The sequence below is a fragment of the Zootoca vivipara genome, chromosome 12 (assembly GCF_965207765.1).
Source record: "Zootoca vivipara chromosome 12, rZooViv2.hap1.1, whole genome shotgun sequence".
NCBI classification, from domain to species: Eukaryota; Metazoa; Chordata; class Lepidosauria; order Squamata; family Lacertidae; genus Zootoca; species Zootoca vivipara.
In genome coordinates this window covers 44,804,522-44,831,155 of record NC_142595.1, presented here as the reverse complement: position 1 = coordinate 44,831,155, position 26,634 = coordinate 44,804,522, and the positions used below count along the sequence as shown (strand labels likewise).

Below are 26,634 nucleotides of genomic sequence, written 5' to 3'. Positions count from 1 at the left end.
ATTTATTTATTTCCTTGCATTAGGAATCTACAGATTCATATATATGGGAAAATGTAACTCAATGTAAGGATGAATGGCAGAAGAAGCTAATAGAATTTATGGAACTGTTTGAGCTGACCGGGAGACTCCGGGATCGGAGTGAAGCAGCAGTGGAAGAAGATTGGAAGAAATCTAAAATTTATTTAAAGAATAAGCGTATAATAGAAGAGAATCAGTGGAAATGAGTTAGATATAAAGAGGTTGTAGATAATATAATGGTGTGAAATAAATATTGTTAGAAGATAATGATAATTTAATTAAGAACTAAGATATAGATAGAGTGTAAAAGGATAAGATGTAAAAGATAGAGAAATAAGGTAATATTAAAGTAATAATTAGAGTTTATATAAGATGTAGAGATTACTAAGGATGATATGCAAAGAATCGCAGAAGGAGGTGGAATGAGGAAGTCAATAGATTAGAGATAAGGGTTATAAGTTAGAATTTTTGTTTTTGTGTTTTTTGTATTTTGTATTTTTTGTGTTTTGTATTTTCTTTTTATGTTTTGTATTTTTGTTGTTTGAAAAATCTTTAATAAATACATTTTTTAAATCTAACTAAGTGTAAGTAACAGGGGCATTATATGCATCTCCAACAATGTGTGTAAGAAGGGTAATTTGTTTTTAATAGATGTAATAGAAGATTACTGTAAAGCTGCCAAATTTGTAAACGAGGCACCTAGACTGATTCATATACATCACTCCACTTGGAAACATTTGGCTTCTGCTTTTTCCAGATTTCATATGGTTCATTTGAACCAGCCATAAATGATGGAACCAAGTTTCCTTCCTTTTACCGCATGGTCCCCAATGAGGACCTTCAGTATTGGGGAATTGTCCAGTTACTTCTGCATTTCAGATGGAAATGGGTTGGGCTCATCACTTCAGCTAACGAAGCAGGGGAACGTTTCTTACAGACAATTGAAAAAATGTTTTTCCAGAATGGAATCTGTTCGGCATTCTCAGAAAGACTTAACTTCAATATAAATTATAACAGTAACTATCTAGAAATGCTGGAGGAATCAAGGATTTTGTTACCAACTTTCACAACCAGTAGAGCCAATGCAGTTCTTTTATACGGAGAAAGTAGATTTATTTTATGGTTGTCAAGTGCTTTAAGCATAATGGAGTTTACTCAGTTACTATTTCCTCAGAAGAAGTCACATGAAGGAAAAGTATGGATTACAGCTACCCAAATTGATTTCACATTATATAGCCTTCCAATACAAATTAATTCTAATATACGAATGTTCCATGGTGCTATATCCTTTGCTATTCACTTCAAGGAGATTCACAGCTTTAAAGACTTTCTTCAGAGTATACGTCCTCATTGGACAGAGACAGATGGTTTCATCAAAGATTTTTGGGAAGATGCATTCAGTTGTTCACTTTCAAATTCCACTCTCTCAAAAAACATGTGCACTGGAGAGGAGATGCTGGAGAGCCTCCCGGCACCGTTTTTTGAAATGAGCATGACCGGCCATAGCTACAGTATCTATAATGCTGTCTATGCTTTGGCACATGCCTTAAATAGCAAGCAATTGGCTGGAGCAATCAGCAAAGGAAGAGATGCTAAGGGAAAACTTTCTCCTCAGTATGTAGAACCTTGGCAGGTATTGTTCCCTCCTACAAAGCATTCACTGCATAGATACATTATGTGAGTTGGCATTTAATCATCAGTAAAGAAATAAAGGAATAAAACTTAAGAAATTAAAAATAAACCTTAAGAAATTTTATCCTAACAAAAATGGGAATTAGATTATATCCTATAATGATACTAAACAGACTTCAGATGACACAGAAATTCATAAGCAAAATTCTACCAACAACTACAGGTAACTGCAGCTTTGCCAACCACCTTCTCCACACTGTAAACCCCTCCGTTTTCTCCCCATATCCCTCCAGAATTCTCTGTCTCTCTTACCAGTCCAATTACCCAGCAGTGTAAGATTGTAGGCCAGGCTCTTAATTCTGAGGGAGCACAACCAGGACCCCAACCCCAGGCACTGCCTTTTGCAGGGATCCTCATACCCAGGAGAAAACAGAAGAGCAGCCCATCAGGGAGCTGCCACTACCTGGGCACATCCTGCAAGGCCAAATCCCAAAATCCTCATCTTTCCCTGTCTGCTCACCACTAGGGGTTTCTGGGCCCTGAGGCCTCACTGGTAGGTCCCCACTATTAGGTTTTTCTTTAAGATTGACATGGTCAATGGTGCTACTCAGAGATGTGTGTTTGTAGCTAGCCCTGATCTGAATGACAGCACACCTGTGAGCTTTTGATAATTTGAAGAATTGGAGGTGGAGTTTCCTTGCTGCACTGAATGTGGCAAGGTGATTGGGTATTTGATTATTTTGAAAATTGTATTTAAGTTACCCAACTGTTTCATGAGTTTGTGTAGTGTGAGGTATAGAGGAATGGTGGTGTCTCTTTTGGTTTCCCCAACTTCTGTTTCCTACCACTCCACTGCATCCAGCAAGTCCATGACACCATGCTCAAGTCCACTCTATAAACTAAGGAAAGGTACAGTCAGACATTCTCATGTTGCCTTCCGATGTTTTGAATATTGAATATTGACAAAGGCTGTTCTCAAGCAAGCAGGTCTATGGTCTCATCTCTCCATAATATCATTATGCAAGTCTGTTGACTGTTGAATTGGCACTGATTCATGATTTCCTACTCCTCCTGTATGTGCAACTGAAATATGGATGCTCTCTGTTGTGAACTGAAGTGTTTAACTTTGATTCTCGTTCCACTTAGCTCCATGCATTCCTGCAGAGAATCTCATTCAACAACAGTGCTGGGGATGAAATTACATTAAATGAATATGGAGAATTAACAGCTAGCTTTGATATTACCAACTTAGTCACTTTCCCGAATAGATCATACATCAGAGTCAAAGTGGGAAGGCTGGATCCTCAGGCCCCTCCTGGCAAAGAGCTCACCATTAATGAAGACGGAATCAGATGGCACAGACATTTCACTAAGGTATGGGCATTAAATGCACAGTCCCTGAAAACCCATAATTGTGGTTATCCACAATATGGGATGCAACAAAAGCACTTCATACATTATTAATTTTGAAATTCATTAGCATCTGAAACCACTTCAGACTCTAGTGATGAGTTAGAATAGAGTAGTGCTCCCAGACCTCTTGCTTCAAACAGAATGCAACTCCCCCCAGAACAGGTCAGGCATAGGAACCACCCACACAAAGCATTTCTCTCTGAGACAGGATGTGGCCTAAGAGAAAACCACAACCCAAAAGACATGGAATGATTTCCTAGAAGAAGAGGAGTTTGGATTTGATTTCCCGCTTTATCACTACCCGAAGGAGTCTCAAAGCGGCTAACATTCTCCTTTCCCTTCAAGAAGTACTATTTTCTTGTACTGACCCTGCAGGTAGGAGCAGAACCACTATAATGGCTTACCTTTAATTCCTTGAGCCACCACAAAAAAACACCACTTGAACTCCTTGAAGCAAATGCTGTTAGGTAGTGACTCTATCAAAAGTCAAAGCCAGGGGTGAAATTACACCGAATTCTAAGACAGCTGTAAGGTCCAGGTTTGAATACTGAAATCTTCATGTGTTTGTATGATGCTTAGAACAGCAGCTTTTGACCACACTGTATGTGCCATTTGTGTACTACATATGGATCATTTCACGCTATTAGTCCTCCTATTTACTGTTAAATCACCTGATATTGGATATTTGATAAATTCACAAAACAAGATCTTAATATTAAACTCTTCCTATCTCTTTGTATAGGTGCCACCACTTTCTATATGTAATGCCAACTGCCTTCCTGGTTATGGGAAGAAAAAGAAGGAGGGGGAGAAGTTTTGCTGCTATGATTGTGATCAATGTCCAGAAGGAATGATTTCAAATGAGAACGGTTAGAGATGACATCTTAAGATAATGCAAAAGCTCTGGGCTCCTGTGAATATTTTTGACATTAAACTGCTGCAGGAGAGAAGTCTTAAATTATTATTATTAGTAGTAGTAGAAGTAGTAGTAGTATTGAGAGAAGACTTAAATAAACAGATGTGTTGTTCACATTGTTTATAAATAACATTGATATATTTTTATCTTTAAAACATCTTGAAGATTTCTTTTTTGAGTGGAAGCTAATGTATTTTATCTCCAAATTCTACAAAATTAGGGTGGGCTAGAAGTGGTGCTTTCTACTCTAAGAATTAGGTTGTTTGACAAGAGGGTGAAAGTCTTATTAAATGTGCCTTTCTGGGCTCCTAAAATTTCAGCTGTAATTTATTTCTTCATCTGCTGAACAGTTAATTTGGTTCTAAGAAAAAGCAGGGGAACTGTAAGAGCAGATGTCCTCCAAGTAGAAAATTCCAGATTTGATTCACGAGATTTATTTTTGATGCCTCTAGGTTAAAATCATTTGGGCTTGAAGCTCTTAAACCTTTTTAGGTAGAAAACACTATGCTAGATGGATTATTGATGAAGAAATTCTTTAAAATAGTTTTTGGTTACTTCAAATTGTCATGCATTTTTTCTTTGTTTTCAGACATGGAAACATGTATCAGTTGCCCAGCAGATGAGTATCCAAACAATGACCAGGATCTATGCATTCCTAAGATTCCAAACTTCCTATCCTTTGATGAAACCCTGGCCATTGTTTCAACTTCCTCTGCACTTCTATTCTCTCTGGTCACAATTCTGGTGCTTGGCATCTTCATTAAGCATCGCAATACAGCCATAGTCAAAGCCAACAACCGAAGCCTCACCTATGGTCTCCTATTCTCTCTCCTCTTGTGTTTCCTCTCTTCTTTGTTGTTCATCGGAAAACCTAATAAGGTGACTTGCCTTCTCCGACAAAACGCTTTTGGCATTGTCTTCTCTGTGGCCCTCTCAAGCATCCTAGCCAAAACCATCTTGGTGGTTTTGGCATTCATGGCTACCAAACCAGGAACCAATATGAGGAAATGGGTAGGCAAAGAACTGGCTTATTCCATTGTCTTTTCTTGCTCCATTGTTCAAGTAGGAATCTGTGTCCTCTGGCTGGCAACCTCTCCCCCATTCCCAGATGTGGACATGCATTTAATGACAGAAGAAATCATATTTCTTTGTAATGAAGGGTCAGTCCTCATGTTCTATTTTGTTTTGGGCTACATGGGCTTCCTGGCCACTGTCAGCTTCACGGTGGCCTTCCTAGCCAGGAAGTTGCCTGACACTTTCAACGAAGCCAAGTTCATCACCTTCAGCATGCTGGTCTTCTGCAGCGTTTGGCTCTCCTTCATTCCAACCTACCTGAGCACCAGAGGAAAATACATGGTGGCCGTGGAGATCTTCTCCATCTTTGCTTCTGGTGCTGGGTTACTGGTTTGCATTTTCGCCCCTAAATGCTACATTATTGTGGTGAGGCCTGACCTGAACAACAAAGAGCACCTAACGCAAAGAAAGGTATAAATGAAAGTGGAATTTGTAGTTCTGTTGGGTCTGAGAATACATGGACCTGCTGGCTGGTATCACTTTCCAGGTGCCTACTCCGGATATTTGTAGAGTTTGGTCCTTACCTTTTTCATGTCACAAAGATTTTTTGAAGGCAATGGGTACAGATTCATTCTTAGGCTCTACTGCCAAAGCCCTTTTCACAAAGGAGTAAAGCTGTAAAGCAGTGGTGGTTTAAGTCCAAAGTTTCCTTCTCCTAGATGGGCTCCCTTCCTAGGTTTACGAGACCCATCTGCCCCTCATTTCCCTCTGCAGCACCTGCAGTAGCCACCTTTTTGAGCATTCGACCCACGTTCACTCTCACCCACTCAATCAGTCTGAACCTGGTTTTGCATGCAGAGAAATTCCCTAACTCACTGAGGATTTGAAGCCCATTGTCTCCCCTCACCTGGTTTAGGCAGCCAGTTGGATCTGTTTTGTGGGGTGTGGCTGCTGTTGCATCTTGACAGCTTCTAGGATCCACAGGTGAGAGCTGAGTGCAGGGTGGGGATCAGAGGTAGACAAACTACCCCAGAAGGAGCATGACCTGTTCCCCACTAGAGTTATTCTCCATCCCCTAACACTCTATACACCCTTGATATGTATTACTGTGTATTTAAAGCAAATGGAATCTCAATAGCAAAACTGTCAGCCTTTTAATTTAGAAATGGTTCAGTTGGTGTATGTTGTACATATATGGATTTTGATTGTTAATAAAAAGTCTCTTATTAGTTACTTCGTGGAATCTGCAAATTCATTTTGAAGACAACATACAATAGGGTACCATAATCAAAATGCATTGTGAAATAGTTGAGGGCTCTACAATCTTTATTTTTCTCACACCAGGTAGTTGGGGAATAGACGAAGGAGAAGTTTAAAACAGCCTTTGTCCCCTTGTTTTTTTTAAATAGCTTTAACAAGGAAAAGTAACAGATATATGCAACAATATCTGGACAGAAACACATTGGATATTACTAACCCTAATAGGACAAGCCTTTTAGTTTTCTGAAATACACTTCTAATGAGACTCATAACTTATGCCAAATTGCTTCAGAGAATATAGATATGTTGTTTCTAAAGTTGTTTGTAAAGTATATTAATGCTTTTATCCAGGGTCGCCACATCTTGATAAGGCAAGGATGCTCTGCAGAATTGCTGCCACAATTCAGTTAGGGTGATGGCAAACCATGTCTGATCACTGTCACATAGGTGGGAGAGTGAGGGATCTCCCAAATTAGGAAGCGGGGAAAGGATGGAGCCAGCTCAACTCTAGATATCCTGCCATAGCAAGGAGTGAACTAGAAGACCTTGTAGGTTCATTCCTTACCTATGATTTTGTGCTGTGACAGATATACTTACATTGGCAGATCCAGCATCCAGTCTACCAGCTGCAGGAATAGAAGTGTTTGGATTAACTATCTGCAGTCTGGGTTCAGACCATTCCTCCTAGGCTGGAAAAAATGGTGAACACTGCTTTTTTAGTGGAAGCCGAATTACAGGACAAAACGATGGAGTGACTTTTGGAAACCGTGAGATAACCGCTTCTCACAGGGCATGATGAGAACAATCAACAACTGTAGGAATGAAGGATACAATAGCATATATGGATGGGAAAACCTGTCATGCAGGAAAGAATAAGGAATACATTTAGAGCTCCTCACTTGGAAACTTTATATAAATTACCTTATATACCAACACAAATAGAAATCACAAGACTGTAGCTGTTTTATATGGGATTTTTTTTATTTGCATGGAATGTAATGGAAATTATTATCATAGTGGAAAGCAGAAATAAAGTAGAAGAATGAAGCCATCAAATCTAGCATGCAAGGGGGCCAGTTTAATTAAATTATATCATTTGACATTTGAATTATTGGCATTCATAATTGCATTAATTAGATAGAATTGGTATTGTCAGAGGCTGTTGCGGCTACTCTAGAGTAACGACTCGGCACCTGCTTGTCTGTAAACAATCTTTATTGGTGCGCTCTATGTACAGTGTAATGGGATGTCAAGAAACATGTCTCCTCAGTCCGATGCAGAATCCGGGACTGCACCCCTGCGCCCCCTTTTCCAACATAAAAGGCGCGGCGCGGACAGTCTCCTCCCTTTCCGTCTTTTCCTTAATTCCGGAACCGGGGGGGGGGGGGGACAGGTCTGCACTCCATGTTTTCCCTTCCCCCCCTGCTCTCCTCCCTCCGTTCCTGGCTGTGCTGCTCATGCTCTCCCAGGCTGTCAGAGCCCCGGCCCCCTCTTCCTATTTCCTGCCTAGCCTCTGCCGAGACTGCGCTCTCATGACTACTAGTCGATGAGCTGCTCCTGATTAGAGGAGGGGGTTCCCTGTACTCCCTTCCTCTTACAGGTATTGTTATAATGAGGCTGCGATTGGAACAATATAGCAAAATCAAGAAACTTTTTTTTTAAAAAAAGTAATATTTTAGCAGTTTCCCTATTGCTGATGCGCCACAGACTCCAAAAACACTGCACAAGTGATTGTCTCCCCTATCATTGTGGAAAATTACAATAATCAATCCACCTGAGGGAACCACCTGATGCCATAGTTGAGAAAAAGAATCAACAAGCAAGCCTGAAATGATTATAACCTCCTCAGTGCTCCACAGACAACTAGGCTGGGCTCTGTTACTTATCAGTTATCAGTTTCCCTCTTTCATATCAAATCACTGTATCTTATTTGGCATCAAAGGCATTCTGTTGTGATAGTGATCAAGTTACCAATAAGGTGGATACGTGTCCCTTAAAGTGCCTAATTGACAGAGTCAGCTGCCACCCAATTTGTCTTGTTCAGATCAGGTGGAGGAAAGTAAGAATACTCTAGAGAGAACCAGGGGAGTCCATGCAGAAAAGGGAATTTGCCATCAGAATGTTGCTCCTGCTGCTTCTGCTGCTCCCCAATCTGGTGTCCCAAGCACAAAGTGTTAAATGCACAATTAATAATTCTGTCCATGTTCCACACGAGTGGCATGAGCCAGGTGACCTGGTCATTGGGGCAATGGCGTCTCATATCTATTACATAGTCCCTGAATTATTCTTCAAGAAACACCCTTCCCAGGTCTTCATTGATTCTCCACTGTAAGTAACCAGTAATTAATATTATTTTAATTATTCCTTATATGCTATATCTGACTGAAAATAACTTCGATTGATTTGAAGGGGGGATAGCTCTAGAACTTTTTTAAAAAAATGTGTGGAGAGATTTTATATGGCATATAAGTGCCTACAGGCTATCTGCATACTGTCAATGAACAATAAGCTTTTTTTGAGTCTAATTGTGTAAAGAGAGATAGAAAAGGGAGTAGGAGAATGAGAAAAGAGATGGCATAAAAAATAGGAAAAGCATATAGCCAAGTAGTCTGGTACTCAGCTTTCTTGATGATACCGAAACATTGCTAAAGACATAGAAGATATAGAAGAAATGGGCAACAGCTTTTTTAACGACACAGTATTATTCTATTGCCTGAATAAATAAATAAACATTGCTGGCTTCACCCTCTCTTAATCAGAAGGCAGGTGAATCTCTCATATCTAGATTCTGTCCACTGTTTGATTTCCCCATCAAACAAAATATCATTTCATTTGCAGGGTGGTGACAAAGTTCTACCAGCATATCCTTGCCTTGGTGTTTGCTGTTGATGAGATCAATGAGAATCCCAGGATGTTGCCCAATGTCTCTCTTGGGTTCCACATCTATGACAGCTATTATGATTCCAAGATGACCTACCAAAACACTCTGGACCTGATCTTTAAATCACATCACTTTGTTCCCAACTACAGGTGTGGCATCCAAAAAAATGTAATAGGAGTCATTGGGGGACTTAGCTCTGATACTTCCTGGTGCATGGCAAACGTCTTAGGTCTTTTCAAGATTCCACAGGTAGAATATGGGTTTTGATAAACAGAGATTTCATACTTTCCTTGCAGTAGGAATCTACTGATTCATATATATGGAGTGAAAAAATAGACAAAGGGGGCATAATATGCATCTCCAACAATGTGTGTAATAGATATAACAGAAGATTTCTGTAAAGCTGCCAAGTTTGTAAAGGAGGCATCTAGACTCGTTCATATACATTAGTCCTGACTGCACTGCACTGGCTTGCTGTGAGCTTCTCAATATGTGATTTTGACATTGGCTTCATAGCCAAAAATAACTGAGAACACATTAACTAAAAATGTTCCTCCCCTTAAAAATCAAGATAGTCCTTTCCCAAAGTATGATGTTAATCAACATTGTTTACTTTCAGAGGCTAATTGAAAACACTCTTTTCTTGCTATTGTTCTGGCATTTGTCACCTGTCATTTCAGACAGTTATATACATAATGGTGTCACTATTGTGCTGCATTGTTGGATTTACTTTTAGTTGTTTTAATTAGTGCTGGCACAGTATTTTGTATTTTACTGATATTTTATATGATTTGGTTTATCGTGCTCAGAGAAGAATAGCATATACTATTTAGTGCAAATCTTCAGGATTTCCCAGGAAATCTTCCCAAGAGAGTTCTTAGTAGATAGAGAATCAACCTACCCCTACAATGAGCAGAGCAAAAGTACATGATCAACAATTTCTATCACTCCACTTCCATCTTGGAGTTTTGTTTAATCATCCACTTAGTATATTAACATTAGCCATGATAAATCCTCTCCTATTCCTGGATACAGAGGGTCGTCGTGGCTACTCTAGAGTAACTCCGCTTGAGTCTAGTTTGTCTTTAAAGACTTTTATTGTGCATAGTATTTACAGTGCATGACCTCTCAGTCCGAACCAGAATCCGGAAATTGCGTACGTCTCTTGGGGCACCCCAAAACGCCTCCCCCTTGACCTGCGTCACGGTCCTCTCCTTAACTCTTGCGCCGAAAGGAGCGATACCCTCTCAGCCTCCTCCTGGTCAAAGCGGTGTAATTGCTCTCCAGCATCCTGGAGCCCTTGCCTACATCTCTCCTCCCCTGAGCTTTCCCATCGTTCTACACGCTTGCTTCTCTCTCCCTCCGACTCCGAGTCTCTCCCTTCCCCCCTGGCTGCTTCAGACCCACTGCTGCTCCCTGTACTTGGCGAGGTGGATGTTAGGATGATGGGGGCTGGCTCCCTGTGGGGAATCACGCTTACACAATCCATATGTACAAGAATGAAGCTGTGATGATTCCACAATAATAACAATAAATATCTACAGAAACATTGAGGAAGGTTTTCTGTGTTTTCCTATAAAAGTTGGGGTTGGTGCTGTCCCTAAACTTGGTAAACGTTGGATAATAGATTCAATATATATCCAATATTTAAGTCTGTGCATGTGTGTGTGTTTATATTTGAATAAATTGGAATATCATGAGTTCTTGTTTCCACTTGGAAACATTTGGCTTTTGCTTTCTCCAGATTTCATATGGTTTATTTGAACCAGCCATAAATGATGGAACCAACTTCCCTTCCTTTTACCGCATGGTCCCCAATGAAGACCTTCAGTATCGGGGAATTATCCAGTTACTTCTGCATTTCAGGTGGAAATGGGTTGGGCTCATCACTCCAGCTAATGAAGCAGGGGAACGTTTCTTACAGACAATTGAGAAAATGTTTTTCCAGAATGGAATTTGTTCGGCATTCACAGAAAGACTTAACTTCAATATAAATTATAGCAGTAACAAACTAGAAATGCTGGAGGACTCACAGATTTTGATACCAACTTTAACAACCAGCAGAGCCAATGCGGTTCTTGTATACGGAGAAAGTAGATTTATTATATGGTTGTCAACCACTTTAAGCATAATGGAGTTCACTCAGCTACTATTTCATCAAAAGAAGTCACATGAAGCAAAAGTATGGATTACAGCTACCCAAATTGATTTCATATTATATAGCCTTCAAAAACATGTTAATATACGAATGTTTCATGGTGCTATATCCTTTGCAATTCACTTCAAAGAGATTCAGAGGTTTAAAGACTTTCTTCAGAGTATACATCCTCACTGGACAGACACAGATGGGTTTATCAAAGATTTCTGGGAAGATGCATTCACTTGTTCATTTTCAAATGCCACTGTGTCAGCAGGTGTTCGCGAATGTACTGGAGAGGAGATGCTGGAGAGCCTCCCGGCACCATTTTTTGAAATGAGCATGACTGGGCAAAGCTACAGTATCTATAATGCTGTTTATGCTTTGGCACATGCCCTAAATAGCAAACACTTGGCTGGAGCAATCAGCAAAAGAAGAGATGCTAAGGGAAAACTCTCTCCTCAGAATGTAAAAGCTTGGCAGGTATTGTTCCCTCTTACAAAGCATTCACTGCATTGATACATTATGTGAGTTGGCATTTAATCATCAGTAAAGAAATAAAAGTATAAAACTTAAGAAATTAAAAATAATCCTTAAGTAATTTTATCGTATCAAAGATGGGAATTATAATATTTCCTATTGCATGTTGAGGTACCTAAGACTTCCCACCAATAACTCACACTTCACACGGAATTTAAGTTTAAGGTTTTTGGCATTAGTTTTGGCCTCAACTTTATTTAAATACAACTGATGTGAGTGGTTGCTTAGGCATTGGTTCCCATGCCATCTGTCCCCCGCCTGGGACAGATCTGACTCCCCTAGCATACTGGGGAAGTCAGGATAGGTAAGCACCCTCTGAGAGAGGCCGGGGCAGGGTCACCACGCCCTTGACCTCTCCCCCAGATGCTGCCCGAGGCTCATGCGCAGTTCTAGCCCCTACTGGGGGTACGGACAAACATGTGGAGCCCTAGGATTCCTTTAACGGAATACCCCTAAAGGCAGCAGTAATTTTGAGGGGCAGGCCTAGCCAAATCCGTACCCCTCCACCATCCAATTTGAACCAATGCCTAACTGCCAACGACCTCCTAGAGCACGCCGCCAAACCACTCGCATCCCTAACCAATTCCTCAAGCTCCTAACTATATCCTGCAACCAAGCATCACTCCCCTTAGGTGACAGATGAACCCCATCATCCTGGAAAACTCCTTCAGCCTTATCTGAAATCTGCGGATGCTGAATAACAGACCCCCCTAATTCTAAGACACGCTTGGCCGCCGTGCTGGTGGTGCGCTTCCTGGCCTTTTCTGTAGCAGCTGGGCAATGGCTGCCCCGCCATTCTTTCTGTTGCAAAAAAAATGTGACCAGAGAATCTTAGCATCAGGCAAGATTGTGGTGCACAAGGAAAAACAATTGAGAGCAGGAAAATCATTCTCCCCCAAATGAATCACTATGGCAGCAGTGTGACCCTCTAGGACCACTTGATTCCGAATCAGCGGGAGAAATTCACCCCACTGCATCCTGCAAGTGGCCATCCAAGACACTTTTATGTGTTGTGGGAAGCCGAGACCCGGTCCCAGGCTGTACTCCCTTACTCGAATGCCAGCCCAGTGAACGATGCTGTGCCCCATAATCCAGATCAGCATTGGTGCTAAGCCTGAAGAAATGATAAAGCACAAGAACAACAAATCAACGACTCTTCTGCCCATAACGTTTATAAGCATCCGACTTCCTACGCCCCATATTTTTGATCCTGTCAACAGAAAGGCCCCAATGAGCAGCCGTTGTGGCCGCCCCAATACGAAACGAATGTGGAGCATAGTCTGAAGCAGGGAAACCACAGGCAACAATTACCTTGCACATCACCCTAGCAAATTGTTGGCACCCCAAAGCCCGCCCATTTTCATGTTTGAAAAATGGGCCATCGCCTGGAGGTCTCAAGGCCAAATATCGGTGGACATGCTTGACAGGACAGGGGCTCTCCTGACCAGTGGCTGGCAAGCGAATCAGCGCGCCTCTGCCAATCTGGTCTGTTTTTGAGCGCCGGACAGTAAGGGAAACTTCCGACTGAGAGATGCAAACATCCTGAAGGAGCAAGCCCCTGGGGGGGCCCGCCCTTGACTCCTCTAGTACCACCTCACCTACCCTCAGGGCTCCAAAAAATGCTACAGAAAAGGCAGCAGAGAAAAGCCTGGCCTCATATTTAGACCAACAAACGACTTTTAGCTTTGACCGCATCTTCGACAGCAAATGAAAAGTTGCCTGGCCGGGGTCCGAGGAGAGCATAGCCTACCCCAACCTTCTAACGCATTGCGCACTACAAATTTGGAGCATGGGTCTTTATTTAAAAAGGACTCAGAGAAAAAAGAAATAGCCACTGACTGAATTCTCAGGGTCCTCACAGACCGGTCCAACTGAAAAAGGTGTGCCAAATATTGCAACACCTGAGCCATGGATGGGCGGGAATCGACCCCCACGGCTGAGGACCGCGAGCGAAACGCCAATAAATCAGCCCAAGCCTTCTGATAGGATCTAAGGGTAGAAGGGGAAATTGAGGCCGCTACTCCCTGCAAGACTAATTGCTGCCAAGGTTCCAAAGATGTTCCGGGAAATACTCCAGTTGCGGTTGGGCATCCGGAGCCAGGGACCAGAATTGCTCCATCTGAAAACGGGACAGAGCATTGTCAATCTCATTAGACACACCCGGAATGAAATGAGCCGAAAACACTATATTGCAGCGCAAACATTGCAGCACAAAAGCCCGTAACAGTGCAGAGACCCTGCCCGACTAAGTGGACTGCTTAGCCAGCACATTTACCACCGCCTGGTTATCAGACCAGAAACACACGCGATGGTTCCTGAAGTCCTCTTCCCAAATATGAACATCAACTGCAATGGGGAAAAAACTCGAGAAAGGTTAAATCCTGCGTGACGGCCCCGCCCTGGCACTCTGCAGGCCAGCGCTGGGCACACCATTTCCCATTCCAGAACAACCCAAAACCCAAAGATCCAGACACATCAGAATGAATCTGAAAATCAGCATGCAGATTCAAAGTGTCCTGCCATAGGGAAATGCCATTGAAATCCCTCAGGAACTCAAGCCACATTCTAAGGTCTGCCTTCTCCCCACTGGACAGGCACGCCCTATGGAATGGTGCCCGAAGCCCAGCCGTACGTCTGCTCAGGCGGGTGCAAAAGGGGCGCCCAGGAGCCAACACCCTACAAGCAAAGTTTAAATGGCCCAGCAAGGACTCAGGGTCACCTTGGGGAGCAGGAGTGTTTCTTCAATCACTCTTTTCGAAGTTCAGATCTTATCCTCGGGCAATCGCGAAGTCAGGGCCACTGTATCCAACTGGATACCTAAATAAACCAGGAGCCCATCCAAACCGGATCCAAAGCGAGCCAAGGCTTCCGGGTCCCCGGCAAGGCTCACAATGAAGGACTCGACCCAACACAGGAACCAGGGGTGCGGGCAAACGCAAGTCCTGTGATGGACCCCTGATTGGTCTCTTCCCCAAACTAGAAGCCGCAGGCTGAGTCACAGCCTGCTTCAACACCATACTAAAATATATAATAAAAAGGGTTAGGCTAGCAAAGCAATCAAGCCAAACTCAGAAACGAAGGAGCCAACCGTCAACCATAAAGAAATACAACAGATCATGCTTCCCCAAAACTCCTACCTAAATCCAGGAACCAAAACAAGTTAATTTCTAGAAAAAGGTGCAATAACTCAACTTGCCACCAGGTGGTACAATGTGACTCCAACAGCACAAAAGGGCGCTCCCGCCAAAACTGCCCAGCAGGGTGACTGAGCAGAAGCCAGCAGACCCAGCCAGAGGCCCCAAAATGGCGGAGCCCCGGATGGCCAAGCAGGAGGGGACAGAAGGCCTCAAGGAGGGGGGGGAAACCCTTTTTCTTTCTTTAAAGCACAGAGGAGCAGGAAGAAGAGCTCCCCAACTGGCTGGTGCGTGCGTTCGCCGAAGCCTCCTGCACGCCCCACAGAGCTACCCGCGACCCCTGGGTGCAGTGGGGGGGTGGACTAGCTCAGCAGAGCCTCCACAGGCGACCCCCCACCCCCAGGAAGCCTCAAACCCCATCAGGGGCTCAGGGGTGCAGGAGAAGAAACAGCGCACGGCACCAAGGAATGCAGCCGCGTGCTCGCCTTCTGCCCGGTCAAGCCCCGCTAAAACAGCCCAGGAGGGCCAGAAAAGCCCCCGGGTGGCCCCTCTACCTGGTCAGGCTCCAGATGAAGGAGCCCTGAAGCAACCCACCAGCCGGGTAAGCGAGCCGGGGGCAGGGGGGAAGGGGTGAGGAAAGGTCCACAGAGAGGGGGGAAAGGCAAACTCAGACTTAAAAGAAAGCCTAAATTTTGAAATAAAAGAACCAAAGGAATTGGGTATTATTTTAATTTAATAGGGAAAGAGGGAAGGCAATGCACGGGTAAATTGCAATCATTGCAGTTACAATACATCCATCTCCAGTAGAAGCAATGAGATCTGTTGCAAGCACCAAAAGCGAAAGCTGCTTGCCCCAGTATATATAGGCTGTGGCTGTCAATCAAATAATTGCAACATAACATTCTCCCCAGCAACAATACCCTCAGTGGCCATCCAAACTGACCCGCCCAACAAACCAGGGAACGTCTTATTAACCCTTCCGCAACCCATGCTCTCCTTAAGGGGAGAACCTGCTTAATGATACTAAACAAACTTCAGATGACACAGTCTTTCAGAAGCAAAGGTCTACCAACAACTACAGGTAACTGCAGCTTTGCCAACCACCTTCTACACCCTGCAAACGCCTCCGTTTTCTCCCCTGTTGCCTCCCCATATCCCTCCAGAATTCTCTCTGTCTCTCTTACCAGTCCAGTTACCCAGCGGTGTAAGGTTGGAGGCCGGAGTCCATGGCCCCAGGCCCATAATTCTGAGGGAGCACAACCAGGACCCCAACCCCAGGCACTGCCTTTTGCAGTCTTCCTCATACCCAAGAGAAAACAGAAGAGCAGCCCATCAGGGAGCTGCCACTACCTGGGCACATCCTGGAAGGTCCCGTCCCCAAATCCTCATCTTTCCCTGTCTGCCCACCACTAGGGGTTTCTGCGCCCTGAGGCCTCACTGGTAGGTCCCCACAAGAGGCTAGCAACTGTGTGATCACTGTCTCTAGACCCTGATTTTATCCTCTTGTGCCTCTAAGTCTGGATTGCAGTCTTCCACAGCCTCTTCCTGCTCCCTTAACCCTGTTGCCTCTTCTGTTTCTGACACCTCCACCTCCCAGTCTGCTCCCCCTTTCCCACTGAACACTCCTTGTCATCCCACCACCAATCCCCTGGCTTTGAGCCTCCTTTCCTTGGGGTGTCCCTTTGGGTTTCCCCAGCTTCTGCTTCCTACCACTCCACTGCATCCAACATCCAACCATGCACAAATACACTCTATAAACAATGGAAAGGTCCAGTCAGATGTTCTCATGTTGCATTCCTGTCCTTTAGGATTATAAACTCCCATCTCTTCTCTTACATGACTTCTCAAATTCCTTCCCTTTCTTGGATATTGACAAAGGCTGCTCACAAGCAAGCAGGTCTATGCTCTGAGCTCTCCATAATATCATCATTATGCAAGTCTGTTGATTTTTGAATTGGCACTGATTCATGATTTCCTACTCCTGCTGTATGTGCAACTAAAATATGGATGCTCTCTGTTGTGAACTGAAGTGCTTAACTTTGATTCTCTTTCCACTTAGCTCCACTCATTCCTGCAGAGAATCTCATTCAACAACAGTGCTGGGGATGAAATTACATTAAATGAATATGGAGAATTAGCAGCTGGCTTTGATATTACTAACCTGGTCACTTTCCCAAATAATTCGTATGTCAGGGTCAAAGTGGGAAGTTTGGATCCTCAGGCCCCTCCGGGCAAAGAGCTCACCATTAATGAAGACGGAATCAGATGGCACAGGCGCTTCACTAAGGTATGGGAAATAAATGCACAGTCCCTGAAATGCCATAATTTGTGGTTATCCACAATATGGGATGCAACAAAAGCACTTCATACATTATTAATTTTGAAATTCACTAGCACCTGAAACCAGTTCAGACTCTAGTGATGAGTTTGAATAGAAGAGTGCTCCCAGACCTCTTGCTTCAAATAGAATGCAACTCCTCCCAGAACAGGTCAGGCATAGGAACCACCCACCCAAAGCATTTCTCTCTGAGACAGGATGTGGCCCAACAGGAAACCACAGCCCAAAAGTCATGGAATGATTTAGAAGCAGAAGAAGAGGAAGAGGAGGAGGAGTTTGCATTTGATTTCCCGCTTTATCACTACCCGAAGGAGTCTCAAAGCGGCTAACATTCTCCTTTCCCTTCCTCCCCCACAACAAACACTCTGTGAGGTGACTGGGGCTGAGAGACTTCAAGGAAGTGTGACTAGCCCAGGCTCACCAAGCAGCTGCATGTGGAGGAGCAGAGACGCAAATCCAGATCCTCAGATTACGAGTCTACCCCTCTTAACCACAACACCACACTGGCGCTCCTAGTACTAGTTTCTTGTACTGACCCTGCAGGTAGGAGCAGAACCACTATAATGGCTTACCTTTAATTCCTTGAGCCACCACAAAAAACCCCACTTGATCTCCTTGAAGCAAATGCCGTTAGGTGGTGACTCCATCAAAAGTCAAAGCCAGGGGTGAAATTACACCGAATTCTAAGACAGCTGTAAGGTCCAGGTATGAATATTGAAATCTTCATGTGTTTGTATGATGCTTCGAACAGCAGCTTTTTACCACACTGTATGTGCCACTTGTGTACATATGGATCATTTCACGCTATTAGTCCTCCTATTTACTGTTAAATCACCTGATATTGGATATTTGATAAATTCCCCAAAACAAGATCTTAATATTAAACTCTTCCTATCTCTTTGGATAGGTGCCACCACATTCTGTATGTAATGCCAACTGCCTTCCTGGTTACGGGAAGAAAAAGAAGGAGGGGGAGAAGTTTTGCTGCTATGATTGTGATCGATGTCCAGAAGGAATTATTTCAAATGAGAAAGGTTGGGGATGACATCTTAAGATACTGCAAAAGCTCTGGGCTCCTGTCAATATTGTTGACATTAAACTGCTGCAGGAGAGAAGTCTTAAATTATTATTATTATTAGTAGGAGTAGAGGTAGATGTATTGAGAGAAGGCTTAAATAAACAGATGTGTTGTTCTCATTGTTTATAGATACCATCAATATATTTTTATCTTTAAAACATCTTGAAGATTTCTATTTTAAGTGGAAGCTAATATATTTTACCTCCAAATTCTACAAAATTAGGGTGGGCTAGAAGTGGTGCTTTCTACTCTAAGAATTAGGTTGTTTGACAAGAGGGTGAAAGTCTCATTAAACGTGCCTTTCTGGGCTCCTAAAATTTCAGCTGTAATTTATTTCTTAATCTGCTGCCCAGTTAATTGGGTTCTAAGAAAAAGCAGGGGGACTGTAAGAGCAGATGTCCTCCAAGTAGAAAATTCCGGATTTGATTCATGAGATTTATTTTTGATGCCTCTAGTTTAAAAGCATTTGGGCTTGAAGCTCTTAAACATTTTTAGGTAGAAAATACTATGCTAGATGGATTATTGATGAGGAAATACTTTAAAATAGTTTTGGATGCTTCAAATTGTAATGCATTTTTTCTTTGTCTTCTATCTAATATGAAATCAATTTGTTTTCAGACATAGAAACATGTATCAGTTGCCCAGCAGATCAGTATCCAAACAATGACCAGGATCTATGCATTCCGAAGATTCCAAACTTCCTAGCCTTGGATGAAACCCTGGCCATTGTTTCAATTTCCTCTGCATTTCTATTCTCTCTGATCACAATTCTGGTGCTTGGCATCTTCATTAAGCATCGCAATACAGCCATAGTCAAAGCCAACAACAGAAGCCTCACCTATGGTCTCCTTATCTCCCTCCTCTTGTGCTTCCTCTCTTCTTTGTTGTTCATTGGAAAACCTAATAAGGTGACCTGCCTTCTCCGACAAACTGCTTTTGGCATTGTCTTCTCTGTGGCCCTCTCCAGCATCTTAGCCAAAACCATATTGGTGGTTTTGGCATTCATGGCTACCAAACCAGGAACCAATATGAGGAAATGGGTAGGCAAAGAACTGGCTTATTCCATTGTCTTTTCCAGCTCCATTGTTCAAGTTGGGATCTGTGTCCTCTGGCTGGCAACCTCTCCCCCATTCCCAGATGTGGACATGCACTCAATGACGGAAGAAATCATATTTCTTTGTAATGAAGGGTCAGTCCTCATGTTCTATTGTGTTTTGGGCTACATGGGCTTCCTGGCCACTGTCAGCTTCACGGTGGCCTTTGTAGCCAGGAAGTTGCCTGACACTTTCAACGAAGCCAAGTTCATCACCTTCAGCATGCTGGTCTTCTGCAGCGTTTGGCTCTCCTTCATTCCAACCTACCTGAGCACCAGAGGAAAATACATGGTGGCTGTGGAGATCTTCTCCATCTTTGCTTCTGGTGCTGGGTTACTGGCTTGCATTTTTGCCCCTAAATGCTACATTATTGTGGTGAGGCCTGACCTGAACAAAAGAGAGCAGCTGGCCCAAAGAAAGGTATAAATGACTGAAGAATTTTTCTGTTGGGTCTGAGGCTACAAGGACTTGCTGGCTGGTATCACTTTCTGGGTCTCTACTCCAGATATGTGTAATGTTTACTCCTTTCCTTTTTCATCTCCCAAGGATGTTCCGAAGGCAACGGGTGCAGATTTTTTCTCAGGCTCTACACCCAAAGCCCTTTTCACAAAGGAGCAAAGCTGTAAAGCAGTGGTGGTTTAAGTTCAAAGTTTCCTTCTTCTAGATGGGCTCCCTTCCTAGGTTTACGAGACCCATCTCCCCCTCACGTCCCTCTACAGCACCTGAAGTAGTCACCTTTTTGAGCATTGGACCTGTTATTGCTCTCACCCACTCAATCAGTCTGAACCTGGTTTTGCATGCAGAGAAATTTCCGAACTCATTGAGGATTTGAGGCCCATTGGCTGCCCTCTCCTGGTTTAGGCAGCCAGTTGAATCTTTTTTGTGGGGTGGCCGCTGTTGCATCTTGACAGCTTCTAGGATCCACAGGTGAGAGCTGAGTGCAGCGTGGGGATCAGAGGTAGACAAACTACCCCAGAAGGAGCATGACTTGTTACCCGCTAGAGTTACTACCCTTCCCTAACACTCCATACTCCTCTGTCGTGTATTACTGTGTATTTAAAGCAAATGGAATCTTAATAGAATAACTGTCAGCCTTTTAATTTAGAAATGGTTCAGTTGATGTATGTTGTACATATATGGATTTTGATTGTTAATAAAAAAGTCTCTTATTAGTTACTTCGTGGAATCTGCAAATTCATTTTGAAGACAACATACAGTAGGGTACCATAATCAAAATGCATTTTGAAATAGTTGAGGGCTCTACAATATTGATTTCTCTCACACCTGGTAGTTGGGGAATAGAAGAAGGAGAAGTTTAAAGCAGCCTTTCCCCCCTTGTTTTTTTAAATAGCTTTAACAAGGAAAAGTAACAGATATATGCAACAATATCTGGATGGAAACACATTGGATATTACTAACCCTAATAGGACAAGCCTTTTAGACTTCTGAATTACACTTCTAATGAGACTGAAAATTAATAACTTATGCCAAATTGCTTCAGAGAATATAGATATGTTGTTTCTAAAGTTGTTTGTAAAGTATATTAATGCTTTTATCCAGGGTCTCCACATCTTTATAAGGCAAGGATGCTCTGCAGAATTGCTGCCACAATTCAGTTAGGGTGATGGCAAACCATGTCTGATCACTGTCACATAGGTGGGAGAGTGAGGGATCTCCCCAATTAGGAAGCGGGGAAAGGATGGAGCCAGCTCAACTCTAGATATCCTGCCATAGCAAGGAGTGAACTAGAAGACCTTGTAGGTTCATTCCTTACCTATGATTTTGTGCTGGGACAGATATACTTACATTGGCAGATCCAGCTTCCAGTCTACCAGCTGCAGGAATAGAAGTGTTTGGATTAACTATTTGCAGTCTGGGTTCAGACCATTCCTCCTAGGCTGGGAAAAATGGTGAACACTGCTTTTTTACTGGAAGCCGTATCACAGGACAAAGCGATGGAGTGACTTTTGGAAACTGTGGGATAACTGCTTCTCCCAGGGCATGATGGGAACCATCAACAGTTGTAGGAATGAAGGATACAATAGCATATATGGATGGGAAAAGATCATGGGGAAAACCTGTTACACGCAGGAAACAATAAGGAATACAATTGGAGTTCCTCACTTGAAACTTTATATAAATTACCAAATATAACAACACAAATAGAAATCACAAGACTGTAGCTGTTCTATAAGGGATTATTATTTTTGCATGGAATGTAATAGAAATTCATAGTGGAACGCAGAAATAATGTAGAAGAATGAAGCCATCAGATCTAGTAAGCAAGGGGGCCAGTTTAATTAAATTACATAATTTGACATTTGAATAATTGGTATACATAATAGGATTAATTAGATAAAATTGGTATTGTTAAAATGTGGCTGCTATTGATTTCCCTAACAATATAGGGAAATCAAGAAAAAAAATTAAAAATAATAATAGTCATATTTTGGCAAATCCCCTACTGCTGATGCGCCATAGAATCCAAAAACACTGCACAAGTGATTCTCTCCCAAATCATTGTGAAAATTACAATAATCAATCCACCTGACTGAGCCTCCTGATGCCACAGTGGAAAAAGAGAATCAACAAGCAAGCCTGTAATGATTATAACCTCCTCAGTGCTCCATAGACAACTAGGCTGGGCTCTGTTACTTATCAGTTATCAGTTTCCCTCTTTCATATCAAATCACTGTATCTTGTTTGGCATCCAAGGCATTCTGTTGTGACAGTGTTCAAGTTACCAATAAGGTGGATACGTGTCCCTTAAAGTGCCTAATTTACAGAGTCAGCTGCCACCCAATTTGTCTTGTTCAGATCAGGTGGAGGAGAGTAAGAATACTCTAGAGAGAACCAGGGGAGTCCATGCAGAAAAGGGAATTTGCCATCAAGATGTTGCTCCTGCTGCTTCCGCTGCTCCCCAATCTGGTGTCCCAAGTACAAAGTGTTAAATGCACAACTAATAATCCTGTCCATGTCCAGTACGAGTGGCATGAGACAGGTGACCTGGTCATTGGTGCAATGGTATCTCATCTCTATTACATAGTCCCCGAATTATTCTTCAAGAAACACCCTTCCCAGGTCGTCATTGATACTCCACTGTACGTAAGCGGTAATTAATATTATTTTAATTATTCCTTATATGCTGTATATGTCTGAAAATAACTTTGATTGATTTGAAGGGGGGATAGCTTTAGAATTTTTCTTAAAAAAATGTGTGGAGAGATTTTATTAGAAATCTCTGTACATATAGGCTATGTGCATACTGTCAATGAACAATGAGCTTGCTTTTTTTTTTTAGTCTAATTTTGTAAAGAGAGGTAGAAAAGAGAGTATGCGTAATAGAAAAGTAATGGCATAAAAAATAGGAAAAGCATATAGCCAAGTAGTCTGGTACTCAACTTTGTTGATGATACCCAAATTTTAAAGCTGGTGAAAACAAACATGGGTTGCTGGAGATATAGAAGAAATGTGCAACAGCTTTTTTAATTAGACAGTATCATTCTATTGCCTAAATATATAAATAAACTTTGCTGGCTTCATCCTCTCTTTATCAGATGGCAGGTGAAATTCTCATATCTAGATTCTGTGCACTGTTTAATTTCCCCATCAAAAAAATCTCATTTCATTTCCAGGGTGGTGACAAAGTTCTACCAGCACATCCTTGCTTTGGTGTTTGCTATTGATGAGATCAACGAGAATCCCAGGATGTTGCCCAATGTCTCTCTTGGGTTCCACATCTATGACAGCTATTATGATTCCAAGATAACCTACCAAAACACTCTGGACCTGATCTTTAAATCACATCACTTTGTTCCCAACTACAGATGTGGCATCCAGAAAAATGTAATAGGAATCATTGGGGGACTTAGCTCTGATACTTCCTGGTGCATGGCAAACATCTTAGGTCTTTTCAAGATTCCACAGGTAGAATATGGGTATTGAAAAACAGAGATTTCATACTTTCCTTGCAGTAGGAATCTACTGATTCATATATATGGGGTGGAAAAATGGACAAAAGGGGCATACTATGTATAATATGTATTTCCAACAATGTTTGTAAGAAGGGAAATTTGTGTTTTTAGTTGTTCTAATTAGTGCTGGTACATTATTTTGCATTTTACTGATATTTTATATTATGTGGTTTATTGTGCTCTGAGAAGAATAGCATATACAATCTAATGAAGAGCTTCAGGATTTCCCAGGAAATCTTCCTGAAAGTGTTCTTAGCAGATAGAGAATCACGCTCTGCCTACGATCATTATAAAGGTTACAGAGTAGAAGAGCAAGATCAACAATTTCCATCACTCCACTTCCATCTCGGAGTTTTGTTTAATCATCCACTTAGTATATTAATATGAGCCTTGTTAAATGCTCCCTATTCTTGGATACAATCAATGTGTACAAGTATAAAGCAATAATGATGACAAAATAAAAAGAAATAAATATCTACAGAAAACATTCAGCAAAAATATCTCTGTTTTTCTATGTAAGTCCCTAATCTTGTCCAATTGGGATATATATATTCAGTGTGTGTGTGTGTGTGTGTGTGTGTGTGTGTGTGTACGTGCGGGTGTGTACATGTGTGTGTTTATATTTAAATAAATTGGAATATCTTGAGTTCTTGTTTCCACTTGAAAACATTTGGCTTTTGCTTTTTCCAGATTTCATATGGTTCATTTGAACCAGCCATAAATGATGGAACCAAGATCCCTTCCTTTTACCGCATGGTCCCCAACGAAGACCTTCAGTATCGGGGAATTATCCTGTTACTTCTGCATTTCGGATGGAAATGGGTGGGGCTCATCACTCCAGCTAACGAAGCGGGGGAACGTTTCTTACAGACAATTGAAAAACTGTTTTTCCAGAATGGAATCTGTTCGGCATTCACAGAAAGAGTGGAATTCAATTTAAATTATAAGAGTAACAAACTAGAAATGATAGACAAAAGGGTTTTGTTTTCAACTTTAACAAGCTACAAAGCCAATGCAGTTCTTGTATATGGAGAAAGTAGATTTATTATATGGTTGTCAAATATTTTAAGTTTAATGGAGTTTACTCAGCTACTATTTCCTCGAGAGAAGTCACATGAAGGAAAAGTATGGATTACAACTGCCCAAATTGATTTCATATTAGATAGCCTTCAAAAAATTATTGATATTAATATACGAATGTACCATGGTGCGATATCCTTTGCAATTCACTTCAAAGAGATTCACAGCTTTAAAGACTTTCTTCAGAGTATACGTCCTCATTGGACAGACACAGATGGTTTTATTAAAGATTTTTGGGAAGATGCATTCAGTTGTTCACTTTCAAATGCCACTCTCTCAACAAACATGTGTACTGGAGAGGAGATGCTGGAGAGCCTCCTGGCACCGTATTTTGAAATGAGCATGACCGGCCATAGCTACAATATCTATAATGCTGTCTATGCTTTGGCGCATGCCTTGAATAGCAAACACTTGGGTAGAACCATCCATAAAGGAAGAGAGGCTATGGAAAAAATCTCTCCTCAATATGTAGAACCTTGGCAGGTATATTTTCCAGTTAATGCTTTGTATTTACTGCATTGGTCATTATGTGAGTAAGCATTTAATTATGAGCAAACAATAATAGGATAAAACTTAAGAAATTAAAAATAAACCTTAAGTAAATTTAAAAGATGGGAAATATAATATTTCCTATAATAATACTAAACAGACATTAGATGGCATAGACTTTCACAAGCAAAAGTCTACCAATAACTACACGTACGTGAAGCTGTGACAACCACCTCCTCCACACTGCAAACCCTCCAAATTCCTCCGCAATTGTCTCTGTCTCCTTATCCTATCCAGTTACCCAGTGGTGTAAGGTTGGGGGCCAGGAATGCATGGCCCCAGGAAAATAATCCTCATCCTGTCCAAGAGAAAACAGAAGAGCAGTCAATCAGGGAGCTGCCGCTGCTTGGGCACATCCTGGAAGGCCTTTTCGCAACTCCTCATATTTCCCTGTCTGCCCACGGCCAGGGGTTCCTGGGCCCTCAAGCCACATCTGACTTCACCACTTGCTCCTCAGAAGATGCTAGCAAAATGTGTGATCACTTTCTATAGACCCTCCTTCTCTCCATCCTACTCTCCTACCTCTGAGCCTGGATTGCTGTCTGCCTCTTCCTGCTCCCTTAACCCTGTTGCCTCTTCAGTTTCTGACACCTCCACCTGCCAATCAGCTCCTTCTTCTCCCACTGACCACTCACTGTCAACCCACCACCAATCCCCTGGCTCTGATCCTCCTTTCCTTGGGGTGTCCCGTTGGGGTTCCCCAGCTTCTGCTTCCTACCACTCGTCTGCACCCAGCAAGTCCATGACACCATGCTCAAGTCCACTCTATAAACTAAGGAAAGGTCCTGTCAGATGTTCTCATGTTGCCTTCCGATGTTTTGAGAGCATGATCTCCTATCTCTTCTCTTACATGACTTCTCAAATTCCTTCCCTTTCTTGGGTCTTGACAAAGGCTGATCCCAAGCAAGCAGGTCTATAGGCTTAACTCTCCTCAACATTTCTTTATAAAAGTCTCTTGGCTGTTGAATTGAGACTGATTCATGGTTTCCTACTCTTCGTGTACATGCAACTGAAATATGGATGCTCTCCATTGTGAACTGAAGTGTTTAACTGCTACACGGAAAGGGTTTGATTCCATCTAAGGATGCTATCCAACCATCTTAATCAGACTATAGAGTTTTTGATTATCTTTCCACTTAGCTGCACTCATTCCTGCAGAGAATCTCATTCAACAACAGTGCTGGGGATGAAATTGCATTAAATGAAAATGGAGAGTTAGCAGTTGGCCTTGATATTACCAACTTGGTCACTTTCCCAAATAGATCATACATCAGAGTCAAAGTGGGAAGGCTGGATCCTCAGGCCCCTCCTGGCAAAGAGCTCACCATTAATGAGGACAGAATCAAATGGCACAGAGCCTTCACTCAGGTATGGGAAATAAATACAGAGTCCCTGAAATGCCATAATTTGTGGTTATCCACAAAATGTGATGGAACAAAAGAACTTAAGACATTAGTAACTTTGATATTCACTATTGAAAATATTTTCTAAAATAAGAAGATTTCAATCTACATGAATACTACTTTGATGGAGAGATACTCTATTGGTAAGAGTGTCTTTTCCTCTATGTTTGCAT

The 26,634-nt window shown here is 42.2% G+C and overlaps 3 protein-coding genes across 3 annotated transcripts; all 3 read left to right on the top strand.

Moving 5' to 3' along the window:
* Nucleotides 1-838: 838 nt before the first annotated feature.
* LOC148684068 (vomeronasal type-2 receptor 26-like) lies at nt 839-5,470 on the top strand. The gene is made up of 4 exons (XM_088654817.1): nt 839-1,651; nt 2,797-3,024; nt 3,806-3,932; nt 4,569-5,470. Exons 1-4 carry the CDS (start codon nt 839-841, stop codon nt 5,468-5,470), a joined length of 2,070 nt encoding a protein of 689 aa, XP_088510943.1.
* Nucleotides 5,471-10,941: 5,471 nt separating this feature from the next.
* Nucleotides 10,942-19,881, top strand: LOC132592992 (vomeronasal type-2 receptor 26-like). Its single transcript, XM_088654816.1, has 4 exons — nt 10,942-11,754; nt 17,005-17,232; nt 18,191-18,317; nt 18,980-19,881. The coding sequence occupies exons 1-4, from the start codon at nt 10,942-10,944 to the stop codon at nt 19,879-19,881; spliced, it is 2,070 nt and encodes a 689-aa protein (XP_088510942.1).
* A 2,439-nt stretch (nt 19,882-22,320) lies between these two features.
* Nucleotides 22,321-26,389, top strand: LOC132592991 (vomeronasal type-2 receptor 26-like). Its single transcript, XM_088654815.1, has 4 exons — nt 22,321-22,556; nt 23,091-23,382; nt 24,120-24,992; nt 26,321-26,389. Exons 1-4 carry the CDS (start codon nt 22,321-22,323, stop codon nt 26,387-26,389), a joined length of 1,470 nt encoding a protein of 489 aa, XP_088510941.1.
* The last annotated feature ends 245 nt before the right edge of the window (nt 26,390-26,634 follow it).

Bases quoted from the DNA above. Each gene is read 5' to 3' on its own strand.
- LOC148684068 (XM_088654817.1), top strand. From the start codon at position 839: ATGGTCCCCAATGAGGACCTTCAGTATTGGGGAATTGTCCAGTTACTT. The intron at 1,652-2,796 runs GTATTGTTCCCT...CGTTCCACTTAG, and splicing joins AGTATGTAGAACCTTGGCAG to CTCCATGCATTCCTGCAGAG. The intron at 3,933-4,568 runs GTTAGAGATGAC...CTTTGTTTTCAG, and splicing joins AATGATTTCAAATGAGAACG to ACATGGAAACATGTATCAGT.
- LOC132592991 (XM_088654815.1), top strand. From the start codon at position 22,321: ATGCAGAAAAGGGAATTTGCCATCAAGATGTTGCTCCTGCTGCTTCCG. The intron at 22,557-23,090 runs GTACGTAAGCGG...TTTCATTTCCAG, and splicing joins GTCGTCATTGATACTCCACT to GGTGGTGACAAAGTTCTACC. The intron at 23,383-24,119 runs GTAGAATATGGG...TGCTTTTTCCAG, and splicing joins GTCTTTTCAAGATTCCACAG to ATTTCATATGGTTCATTTGA.
- LOC132592992 (XM_088654816.1), top strand. From the start codon at position 10,942: ATGGTCCCCAATGAAGACCTTCAGTATCGGGGAATTATCCAGTTACTT. The intron at 17,233-18,190 runs GTATGGGAAATA...CTCTTTGGATAG, and splicing joins GGCACAGGCGCTTCACTAAG to GTGCCACCACATTCTGTATG. The intron at 18,318-18,979 runs GTTGGGGATGAC...ATTTGTTTTCAG, and splicing joins AATTATTTCAAATGAGAAAG to ACATAGAAACATGTATCAGT.